The sequence below is a fragment of the Hypomesus nipponensis genome, chromosome 17 (genome assembly GCF_054491055.1).
Source record: "Hypomesus nipponensis isolate SF chromosome 17, ASM5449105v1, whole genome shotgun sequence".
In the NCBI taxonomy this organism is placed as follows: Eukaryota; Metazoa; Chordata; class Actinopteri; order Osmeriformes; family Osmeridae; genus Hypomesus; species Hypomesus nipponensis.
This window is the reverse complement of record NC_140377.1, coordinates 16850379-16863027: the sequence shown is the minus strand read 5'-3', so window position 1 is coordinate 16863027 and position 12649 is coordinate 16850379. Positions and strand designations below refer to the sequence as shown.

The following is a 12649-nucleotide window of genomic DNA, read 5'->3' as shown; positions in this document are numbered from 1 at the left end:
TTACTGAAAAAAGAATATCCTTATCTAAGGAAAGGGCGTACTTTAAGATCCAGTCATCAAGTACAAACAGATTCACAGCTCTTTCTTCTTTGTATAACAAAATTAAAAGACATGAGACATCGAGGGCACATGAAATAGCCCAGGAACTCACTGAAAAGGGTAGGCAGGATGTACTTGGAACTTTGGTGAAAACAATGTCAGAGACTGTGTTGGCTGAGACAAATGCTGTATTTAGAATAGCATACTACCTTGCAAAGATGAACCGACCTTTCACTGACCATGACAATCTTATTGAGCTTCAGGAACAAAATGGTGTTAACATGGGCACTAGTCTCCACTTGGGGTACAGTTCCACAAAAATTGTGGAACACATAGCAAAACAGATGCAGAACAAAATAGTTAACACTATTGTGTCATCTCCAAGCAAATTGTCTGTTCTCATCGACGAGGCTACATCTCTCAACCACAAATCTGGCATGATTGTAAACGTTAAAGCCTCAGTAGATGGAGCTACTCCTGAAGTTGTGTTCCTAGAGCTAGTTGAGCTGGAGAGTAGGGCTGGGCAATAAACCGATAAAAAGAATTATCGAAATAATGACTTCCCCCAATAAATATATCGTAACATTAATTCATTTTCAATAATATTGATAATGTCGATAGAGAATAATTTGGAACAGCAGTCCATTTCATTTCTGTGATGCAGCAGGAAATTGCGGAGAAATGGTAGCCTACGCTCACTAAAATATACTGAGCACCTCGAGTGGAGTAGCTAATGTTAACCGTGTAAAATTATTCTTTTTGCCGAAAACAGTGGCAGCGATAGTCATGGCGAGGGAGCAACTTCCAATGAAGAAATTATTGATAAAAAGGGTTAGTCTTCAGTTATTTGGAAGTTGTTTGGCTTTTTGAAATCCGACAAAGAGCAGAGCAATGTTCGGTGCAAATTGGTGTAGTAAACAAACAGGTGGCTACCAAGTCTGGTATAACTGCAAATGTGGACTTCCTGTTGACCTCGACCTACGGTCTCGGTTAACAAACGTTTTAACAAATATCTTTTGCTTACAAATGTGTTTGTTGATCTGTCGAAAAGTCCATATTTGTTTTTTTTATATAATATAACAACACGTAGGAAAATGCCAAATATATAACATATATAATATATATAATATATAACAGCATATATTATATATTAATGTTCCATATATTGCAATATATGGAAAACGGCAATCATTGCTGTATTCTGCAATATATTACATATAAAGAACAATTAAGCATGCTTTGATGGGATCAGTTAGCATCACATAATGGTGTTCAAATGATTTGGCAGTAACAGAGAGTGGTTTGGATATTTAATATGTGGGGAAAGAAGCAAACCTGTCCCCAAGAAGCAAACCTGAGTTGCAATTCTCTGGGCGGATCCATGTCTCTGTCAGCGCAAGGGCATGAAGAGAAGCATGAGATGCAAACGCCGGGATGAAGTCTGCCTTGTTCACAGCAGACTGGCAGTTCCAGAGCCCTAAAGAAAGAGAGAGGGCAGGTGGAGAAGATCTGGATAGGTAGTGAAGGTTAGAAGTAGACCTTATATACTTTGTGACATATCTACGTCTACGGGTAGTGTAATAAACAGGAATGCTCAGGAAACACATGCTAGCTATGAAAATGTTCTTGGTAGAATATAATATGAATGTGAATAGGTTGATACTTATCAGAAGAGGTGATCCGCCTCGTTGGCCTTCCTCGGTGGACTCCCGCAGGTATACTCCCTGTCTTTGTTCGACCGAGTCTTCGTGCACCGAGGCTGCCTCTGTAATGCCAGCCGCCTTAAATATGCAAGGCGCAGCTGACAATGAACCTAATTATGTAAACAAAGCCAGGGTGTCACGCGGCGATCACCCTCAGTCGATCTCTAGCTAGCTACTTAACGGCCTGGATAGCTGCTGTGTCTCAGCTCTACTCAGACACAAGATTTAACAGAAACACAACAAAAACTACAAGTTTAAAGTCACTTACTTGGTCAGTAGTAGTAGCAGTAGTATTTACCCAATAACACATTATAATTGACCATATATCTCCTGTAGTTACCAACATACTACCAGAAGTATTTAAATAGTAATATTTATAAGTTTCCAGGTAAATACCAAGTTTTGTGTCCTATCTTTACCTAATTATGACCAGTGAAAATTACCCAGTAATAACCAGCACGTTAGTATTTAGTTAATGGGTAAATACCTTGAATTATCTCTGTAGTTACCACCTTGGTACCAATTGGTAATACCCAATAATACACATAACATACCAAGTCATGACCAGCACGTTAGTATTTAGTTAATGGGTAAATATTTTGAATTATCTCTGTATTTACCACCTTGGTACCAATCGGTAATACCCAATATACACAAAACATGCCCTTTATTTTCTACGTGAATACATGGTACTTAAGGGACTGTAAAAGGAAGGGTTGCCAACCTTTTGAGGTCCTCCCACAAAATCAGTTCTCGAAGGGAAGATATATCAATGCATTTGCTTGAGGAGCACCACCGATCAAACAGTTTCCTTTTCCCATGCAAACTCTGTAAATGTATTCGAACAAACATCTCTCGGTTGGGAGATTTCCTATGGTGCCTGAACTTCTGCCTGTAGGCTTAGGGACAAACTTTATATGCACCCAGCACGGCAGCCGTAACACAATCATATTTCAGACTGTCCTCAAAGGCAGACACCACCTCTCTTGTGCCTTCCCAACAAGCTTACATTGCAGTAGCAGTGGCCACATTTCTTTCTGCCACCTTAACAAAGGTGCAATGCACTTGAATGCAGCAAAATACAAGCCAACCTCGGTTTCTCTGAAAGGAGGAACGAGACCAATACTTTTGCTCATGTCAAAACTGTGAGGGACGACAGAGGAAGGAGTCTCTCCAGGGTCTGAGGACGCAGTCAATGGCAGAGCCACTGACTCAGCACGGGGCCTTGGGACCAAGACTGCAGCATGGGGCTTGGGCTGTGGCAACAGCTAATGTACCGCCAGGCTTCATTCTCTAAAGACTGAACTTTACTATTCTTAGTGTAATTGTGTTTTGAGATGGAGGATGCAGTGTCCACTTCAACAGTGTTTACACAACTTCTCTAAATGTATCAGCAACTAAGATATGAACTAGACCACATTGGAATTTGAAAAGTTGCTACAACGAGGAAATAGTTTGGCACTGTTTTTGGATTGCTCTCATGAAGGACAGACACAGACAACTTGTGACAATCTGTGACTTTATCAGATCATAAAGAATGAGACTGTAAGAATCTAATAACAAGAACCAAAATAAACACCCACATTTATTACCTTTGAATAGTATACTCTGTTTCTTGGAGAAAGCACTGTGCCTACTTACACATCTTATATTATCATTCAGTAAACAGTTATAAACACATACACATGTATTGGTGCAAAACTCCTATATATAGCACCACCTGTGCTGTAAATACATAGGAGCAATCAGTTTACTTTCATAAGAGATAATATACATTTTTTGAAGCATTGATACCAGAACATGCTCCAGAGGAGACAAAAAAGTAATAAACTTGACAATCCAGCAGTATATGAATTATTTACCAAATCTTTGCTCATATTAGGGTTAGTAAGAATCTCTCACAATACAACTACTACTAATACAGGTACTACTTTAAGATGGCAGCCTCATGAGTGTCATTATAAAACATCCATGTATGAATACTTAAGACAGTATAGAAAGACAGTGCCCAAGTTGGGCAGGGATAAATATAAGCTTACAGTATTGTTTAGGTGCCTTGTAGTTCACTTCAAAGGACAGGGTAAGGGTGACTGAAAGGACTACCTTTCCCATATATCACCCCGCACACAAGAATGACACAGTAAGGCATAGTGTGGTAAGTGAAGCCTGAAAAGTATCAAACCTACACATCATTTGGTCTTTTACAGTGGTAATGGTATATTGGTATTTTTGTGTACTCTCTTTTCAATACTATCAGTCTTTTCTATAAGTCCATGTCTTGGTCCCCCACACTCTGGCGGAGATATTCTTCATACAGCTTTTTCTAAAATAAGAGGGGATACACTGTCAGTCCACTGGTCCGAATTCTCAAATGAGAAAATAGCAAGCCAACCCCGCCACTTACCCCCAACCCCCCCCCCCCCCCCTCGCCAGCAAAGCCCCCCCCCTTCCCCCCACATGCACACACACCCCTCTTACCTTCTTGTTCTTGACCATGTCTTGAATGTATTCCAGCTTTTCCTGCAACTGTCTTTTCTGTCGGCCAGACAGAGTAGCCCGAGTCCTAAAATGTATGAGAATTTTACTGAGCATGCTGTCACAAGAGAATACTGAATTGTATGTCTCGCCTTCATGGCGACAGTCAATAAAATAAATGTAGATGTGAAATATTGCACTTTCCAAGAGAAATTGACAACAACAATAACATTGTTTAAAGGGGTTGTTCACTGCAAAACCGAGTTTACCTTGTCATAGTTGTATAATGACAGTTCGGTGGGTAAAATGGACATACAGTGAACCTCAAAGTCCATTGACACCTCTTTCCTATGCAAATCTCAAAATTTGAAAATGCTGCGGTAAAACGGTTGGTTTCAAAAATCCACCGTTGTGACATCCACAACGGGGGCTCCACTTTTTTTGGCTCTGGTCTGTACCTTTGTCACGCCCCAAAATTTGCTGCGCGCTGCTCTGTGTACTTCCATGGAATTACAAAGAAGAACGTTTTTCAAGGATATTGAAAATGGACTACGGTCGTAAATGCAGTGTTCCAGACTGTACAGTGAATGCTGACACTTTTCAGAGTCTTCCCAAGAAACCAATCACTCGACGGGCTGTGATGTTTGGCTATGAGAAGATCCTCAAATTACACATTTGCTCGAACCATTTCACCAGGATTTGCTATGAAGCTGTTGCTGAAAAGAGGTGCTGTTCTGACCTTATTGTTCTTTAATAAATCTTGGGCACAGTAAAATGGTTTTTAGATTCTTTAGTAAACTCATATCTCGGTTACAATAATTTACGTCTCTTGCTAACACTGCCATATTGTCGTCCCCCTGCTTCTGCAGTCTCAACCCAACAATCAAACTAAAGCGTCCCCTTTTGGACTAAATAAAACAATGTCTGCTTACAAACTGAGACATGTCACATGTCAAAATATTAGAACATGTTAACATCACATGTTATAAATCATTAACATTACAACCCTCCTTATTTTTACTCTTTTTTGTTGTTGTTGAAAACTGTCCACATTATTCAAAGTCAGTGAGGTATGATGGGAGTGCTCTGTTGATCCTGACTCGGTATCTGCGAACAGGCAACTGTTACTCAGGGGGGGGGGGGGGGGGGGTCGGGGGCTAGGGGTTCTGGGGTTTGTTTGGGAAGAGTTTCTGTCCAGTTCATGAAATCTCGTCCACCACTCATGCCTTTCAAATCACATGGCTGAGAGGGGTGATTTTCATATGCTGGTATGGTCTTGAAGTGGGATGAGTTTCTGGTGATTACATGGTTGTTGCCTTTGGCTGTCGCCATGGAATCTTTGACATCAACAACCTTGTATGGGTGGGGGTTGTAGGCAGGGCATAGCTTCCCTTCCTTCTTTTGACGACACAAGACTATGTCGCCCACTTTAAGAGCCGAAGGAGCAACCCGGCGCATCCGGTCAGCATTTTGTTTCATCCTGGTCTTTGCCAGGGCATCGGCCTGTTGTAGTGGCACATCAGTCAGACACTGGAAGGAAAGAGGAGATCCAGGTAGCTTGATTCGAAGGGGCCTCCCGAACAACACATCATCAGGAGCCATTACAGTTGAGCAGTGAGGCGTGGCACGGTAGTTACGGAGGAATGCGTACAGAGTCTGCTGCCATGGGTGGCCTTCAACATGTGCAGCACGTATAGCTTTGCCAAGGGTGCGCATAAAACGTTCAGCCTCTGCATTGGCTTGAGGCCAGAGTGGGGTTATCTTCCTATGTCTGAAACCCAGATATGATGCTTGCATAGCTCATCACCCTGGTTGGTGCATGTGGGCCACTTCTGTGCCAACACGGCCTCAAGACCCACATGACTTGCATCAATCACCAGTTCAGTGAGTTTGTACAGGTCAAAGTAAGTCATGACAGCATCACTTGTTAGACTTTGTTTTTTTTGTAAGTTCTCTCAATGGTTGAGTTATAATGGCAAAATCTATGATGAAGCGGGCACTGTAGTTCGCCATGCCAAGAAGACTGCGGACCTCGCTGGCATTGGTTGGGGCAGCAGCATCATGCAGCGCCTGAACCTTCTTGTGATCAGGAGAGAAACCACCATCTGAGAATGTATAACTGAAGAAGTCCAGAGTGGTTTGTGTGTAGGAGCATTTGGCCTTGCCAGGTCAGGTTATTTTCCTTAAGTCGTTGAAATGTTGCCGTTAAAGCATGATCATGGGCAGCCTTCGTTCTGCAAAACACCAGAATGTCATCCCTCAGGTTGATGACTCCTGGGATACCATCTATGGCTTGCTGAATGGTATTTTGAAATACCTCCGCTGCTGAGGAAACTCCAAAATTCAGTCTTTTGTAGCGTCGCAGTCCTACATGAGTGGACAATGTTGTGATATTGTGATGATGGCTCCAGTTCCAGCTGATGATACCCACAGTTTAAATCCAGTTTTAAGAAGAATCTGGCTCGATTGAGTTCTTGTATTATTTCATCTACTGTCGGTGTGAGATGTCTTTCTCGTTCAATGGCTTGATTTGGTACCCTCATGTCCACAGATACGCACTGCTTCTGGGTCTTTTGGCTTTGGAACAGGAACAATTGGAGAGATCCATGGAGTGGGCCTGTCCACCTTCTCTATAATGTCAAGTTCCTCTTAACTTTGTAGTTCAGCTTTGATTCGCTTCCTTACATGAAACGGTACTCTATTGTGGGGTTGCATGACTGGAGGAACGTATTTCTTTATGTGCAGCTTGTCTCGAAAGTCTTCTAATTTTCCTATCCCATGAAAGAGGTCAGCATACTCAGTGAGGAGATCACCTGTTGCATTCATTTCCGTTTGGTTTGAGGTTGTCATAGGCTGCACCTGCTGCTTTGGAGATGTGTGAAGTGAGTTAGCCACTTTGATTAATCCAAATTGACTGGCAGTGTCATAGCCAAGTAAGCTGCTGTTGCTGCCTTGAAGTACTTGGAAAGTTGCATTTGTGAGACTTGATTTGGATTCCACCAGTGAGGTGAATTTTCCCAGGGTAGGCAGTGGGGTGCTTGAACCATAAGGAAAGAAGGGAACTGTGCATTTAGTGAGTGAGGGCTTATGTTACAGTCTCTGATAAGTTGCTTCATCAATGATGTTTACAGTTGCCCCAGAATCAAGCATCACTTGTATATTACAGTCACTGACCTTTGTCTTTGCATGTAGGAGATTCGTTTTTGGTCGGCTAACTGTGTACACATATTCCTCAGAAGACTCAGTGTCTGCGGTACCTGCTGCCTGAGGTGTAGTGCTGCTGCTTCCACTGGTGTGTACATAATGCACTTCATGTCTGTCTCTGATGCAGTTTTGTGGCCATTTAGAGCGATTAAGCAAAATGTCTTTGTCTTCCACAAGCATTGCATGTTTGCCCCCGTGTCAGACACCATTCCCTCACAGTGGGGGAAAGTACCAGAGCAGTTGTAGCATCTTTTCTTTCCCGCCCTCTTTCCATTTCAACAACTATAATGTCTTCCTGTGAAGTTTCTTGTGCTGCACCTTGTCGTGGTTGTTCCATACCTGATGCTTGAGTCTCAGCAAGTGCCATGGTTCTGCCAAGTGACAGGAGCTCCATCAACGTCATCTCTGGTTTCTGTAGAGCTTGATGCCGTAATTTGTTGCACGTGCACGTTTGGATGATCATTGTTTTAATCTCTCTTTCAACATCTGGAAAATCACAAGTTGCTACCAAGTGCAGTAGTCCTAGTGATAGGAATCAAGTGTTTGCCCTGCTAATTGTTGAGCTTGCCTGAATGTGTAAGTCTCATATGCGATGTTGATTTTAGGGGAAAAGTACTCAGCTTGTCAGTTGCGCATTTATAGTCTTTTGCTTCTCCGGTGTCATGAAGTGTGTCAAAAATGTCCTGTACACGATCCCCAGCATAATGCAAAAGCATTGCACGTCTCCTCGTATCATCTTTCATATCTCAAGCAACTATGACGTTTTCAAAGCGCTGTAACCACTTCTTCCAGCGGATGGATGAGGTTTGAGCCTCATTGACATCAAAAACGGGAAATGACTGCAGTGCAGTTGCCATGTTTGAAAAGGTGGTTAAAAGTTAAATCCTCATCGCCAGTGTAAAGTTCTTTAATAAATCTCGGGCACAGTAAAATGGTTTTTAGATTATTTAGTAAACTCATATCTTGGTTACAATCATTTATGTCTCTTGCTAACACTGTCATATTGATCTGTGCTGTCCCACTGCTTCTGCAGTCTCAACCTAACAATCAAACTAAAGCGACCCCTTGTAGACAAAATAAAACAATGTCTGCTTACAAACTGAGACACGTCACATGTGGAAATATTATAACATCTTAACATCACATGTTATAAATCAAAAACATTACACTTATGTTCATCACAACCGCAAGCTGTTGTATGATTTTTTGACAGTTATTAGCAATGCTAACGTATCCTGCATGTATCTATGCAATATACAAAATGTGTGATCATTTTGTATATTGGCAATGGGGCTAATGTTATTTCATGTTCCTGACTGTTTCATTTGAATAAATAACCCATGTAAATCTACAATTCACGATGCATGCTTGTCCAGATCTTTGTCAGGTTATTTAAAAATGTTTGGCAAGATAGCTAGAGCTAACTGAAGTTGAGTTGAATCACGATAGTTTGGTTGCTAAGCTGTAATGTTACCCACAGAAGTAAATCCCGTTTGCTTCGACAACAGAAGTGGAAACAAGTAACGTTATCATTTTCAAATGATATCTCGTCAATCTGTTGAAAACAGTGTTGTGTAGACAATAGATTTATTTGTATGTTTTTCTTTCAAGTTTCCACCTTTGATGTTTCAGTGAGTGCTGTTGGCCGTGTCGCGTCTTTGCTCTGCAGCTTCACTTGTTGTAAACCAACCAATCAGCGCACAGCTCATCTATGTATTCATGAGCATACCATAAAAAGGGAGAAAACCTCGTTTTATTCCAGGGGTATTTCACAGGGCGCATTAGGGCGCATAGAACAGCACCAGGGCCATTTTCAGCCCAACCAATGTTACATACCCTATTTGGAGACCTTAAAGAACAGTTTGAAATACCCTATAGAATCAGTAAATGACCCCTTTAGTAAAAGGCGAGCCAGTGTGGATATTTTATGGGGACATGGGAATGAAAGGAAAGAAAAGGAGAACCAGCTGCGAGTAGCCTCATTGACTCTACCATTTGACTCTACACCTCGCCAAAGAGAAGCTGTTCCAGCCATCACATTAGAGAGATTAGCATGTATGTTTTATAATTTAGTGTGGCCCTTGAAGGATGTTACAAAGACAAAATAGCCCTTAATGGGGGAAAAAAGATTCCCCACCCCTACTGTAGATGCACTGACTGAGCTTCTGAATAATCCCTTACCGGAAGGAGAAACGAGCCAGGAGGAGGAAGATGAAGGACAGGAAGATCAGGCTGCCATAACTGTACAACTGTTGCTCCATGGACATGGACTCAAAGACCTTCACCATGGGGGTCTAAAAAGAGAATACAGATAATAAAACTCACATGACTACCCAAACCACATGTAGGATATAACGCACACCACTGCGCTACTGTAAACATTGCTCCTTTTATTCTGATTTGCAAGAACCTAGTCATGCATGGGCAAACTCAGACTCACCAGATAGAGGGAGAGAGCCTCTGTTCCCTGGTCCCCTAGGACCACCTCAAGCAACTCTCTGGAGAGGCTGCCCAGTATCAACAGAGCCATAAGCAGGAGCGGTATGCTGAAGCCAAGCAGGGCCAACAGGCAGCCTTTACAGCGGGCCCTCCCATTATGCACACTGGTTTGCCTGGAGGAGGGATGAAGTCAAAGGGCTGAGGAGTTTGCTCAGCAGAAGTATTTGAGAGGTGTTTGTGTGTTTAGGAACAGTGTGGAATAAGCTATATGGCAACCCAGGTAATAAAAAAAAGCTAAGTATACAAAATCTTAGCATACTTGAGTATACTTGAAGACTGATTAATCATCAGTATACTTCAAGTTATTGAATGATTAGTTAATTTGAAGTGTGCTATTTTGGAACAACTAATTTTGTACAAAGTATATTTTAATTGTAATTAAATTGTACTAAAGCAACATTTAAAGTGTATTAAGTGTACTTTTATGTGCTAAAGTGGAACAACTTCAAGTATACTTGGTACACTTAAAGTATATGGACATAGCCGTATACTTAGTGTACTAAGTATGTATTTGTAATAATATATTTACCAAAAGTGTACTGTAGTACAATTTTTAAGTGTGTTCAAAAATTGGTAAAAACATGATGGTATACCTTTTATATATTCACAGATAATACACTTTTTCTTAGTATATTTAAAATGTACTATTGAAAATGTGAATATGCTTGAAGTACTTTAAAGCAGTGGTTCTCAATCCTGGTCCTCGGGACCCCCTGCCCGGCATGTTTGAGATATTTCCCTGCTCCAACACACCTGATTCAAATAAATGGGCCTGATAACTACCCATTCATTTAAATCAGGTGTGTTGGAGCAGGGAAATGTCTGGGCAGGGGTCCCGAGGACCAGTATTGAGAACCACTGCTCTAAAGTATACTTTTTTTCACCTGGGTATGACAGATTATGTATGTGTAACATGCAGTGTATGTTTAAGTTGGACGGGGAGACATTATTCTACCTGTCATTGCTGAGTGTATCAGTGATGGCCTCAACAATGAGCTCGCAGTCTTTCTCCAGAGAGTTGAGCGTGGTCTGGACGGTCTGGTTGATGGTCTTCTCCACTGTTCGACACACCTCATCAATCTGGTTTACGCAGCGACTTTGCTAGAGTGAAAGTATAAAGCAGTATTTTATTGAAATGGAAAATTGGAAATGGAAATTGCACTCTTATATCCCTTTTCCACCAAAGCCAGGCCGATGCTTGTTCTGGGCTGGTTCCAATTCTTAAACCAGTTCTTCAGTTTTCCACACAACTAAACCTGGCTCCGGTTCCAAAAACAGGTTCCAACTCGACACCAACTTTAAGGTGGGCCAGAAACAAGAACCAGTCGACGTCGGGTAGCAGGGGACGGCATTATCGTCCCGTCCTGTGCCAAAACAAATACATTAATGCCGCCACTTCTAAAAAAGACCAGTACAACAGCTAATACAATGGAAGCAAAACTAAAACAGCAATCATCTGAGGAGGAAACAAAATGTTTACTGGCTCTGTGGTCCACCACAGAGGTTCAAAATAAATTAGACGGTGCCATTCGAACAAAACCCATTTTTGAAAAGATAAATCTGGAGATGGCCGCAGCTGGCTACAACAGAAGTATATAGCAACTAATAAATACAATTTAAAAATACAAAAAAGAATATAGGGACCAGAAGAAGGACCTTGGGCGAAGTGGCAGTGGTGAGTGCGACCGCTCGGTGGCAGCGAAAACTAATAGGGTGCTCAGGTCAGACTGAAAGATGCCGAGAAAGAAGCAGCAAAGCACTGGAGATGAGGACGATGCCCAGTCAACCATGGAGAACTCACTTCAGGGATTCCAGAAAATGTGCAAGGCTTTAATGACTGCCCAGGAGAAACAGGAGGAACGGGCCAAGCAGGAACAAGCTCGCCAAGAGCAGTTGTGGAAAGGCATGGTGCACCACTTCAATATGTTTCAAGAGGAAGTGCGGCAGGAGAGAGGAGCGGTCGGGGGGAGCCAAGGGGCAAGGGCAGCTCCAGGCTCATCGGCAGGGGCTCCAGAGTGGCCGGGAAGGACGCCAGTGCAATTCACGGGTTGGAGAGGCCCTAAAATGCAACAGTACACTCAGGAAGAAGATATAGAGCATTTCCTAGTGACATTTGAGCGCATTGCAACAGCAAGTCTGTGCCCGAGGACTGAGTGGGCAATTAATCTGGTGCCGCTACTCACCAGCAAAGCAAGAGCGGCGTATATCGCAATGGACTTTTCGGACTCAATGGACTATGGAAAAATCAAAGAGGTGATCCTGGAGAAGTTCGAGATCAATCCAGAGACCTACCGGCAGCGATTTCGATCCACACACATACTACAGGATGAGTCATGTAAATAACTTTTCACCAGACTGCGGGAGCTGTTTGAGAAATAGGTGCGTCCACAGGCCCATACAATGGAGGAGATCGGCGACATGCTGGTCTTGGAGCAGTTCCTGAGGATGGTGAACAGCGATGTAAAGCTCTGGATTAAAGAACTCAACCCCAAGTCGGCAAAAGAGGCAGTGGTGCTGGCCGAGTCTTTCATCGCTGCACGTAGAGACTTAAGACCTTACCAGATGGCCGGGGGGGAAGGAGAGCCAGGCGGCATGGCCAGGTAAGTCTGAGGGTGGTCGGGATGCTGGTCAGAGTAACAAAAGCCTAAGAACTTTCGGTGTTAGTCCAGAAGACATTGTATGCTATTATTGTGGTCAGGCAGGGCATATGAAAGTCGAGTGTCCCCGTA

At 42.5% G+C, this 12649-nt stretch overlaps 1 protein-coding gene across 1 annotated transcript in view; it reads right to left on the bottom strand.

Annotated features, from left to right (window-relative positions):
- Positions 1–3244: 3244 nt before the first annotated feature.
- Positions 3245–12649, bottom strand: part of LOC146253737 (uncharacterized) — a 55530-nt gene continuing 46125 nt past the window's right edge. The window contains exons 8-12 of the mRNA XM_084678274.1: positions 10876–11021; positions 9862–10033; positions 9603–9715; positions 4221–4305; positions 3245–4065 (exon numbers count right to left, since the gene is read on the bottom strand). Coding sequence (XP_084534400.1) covers positions 4006–4065; positions 4221–4305; positions 9603–9715; positions 9862–10033; positions 10876–11021 — 576 coding nt within the window. The 3' untranslated portion in view covers positions 3245–4005. The remainder of the gene's footprint in view (positions 4066–4220; positions 4306–9602; positions 9716–9861; positions 10034–10875; positions 11022–12649) is intronic.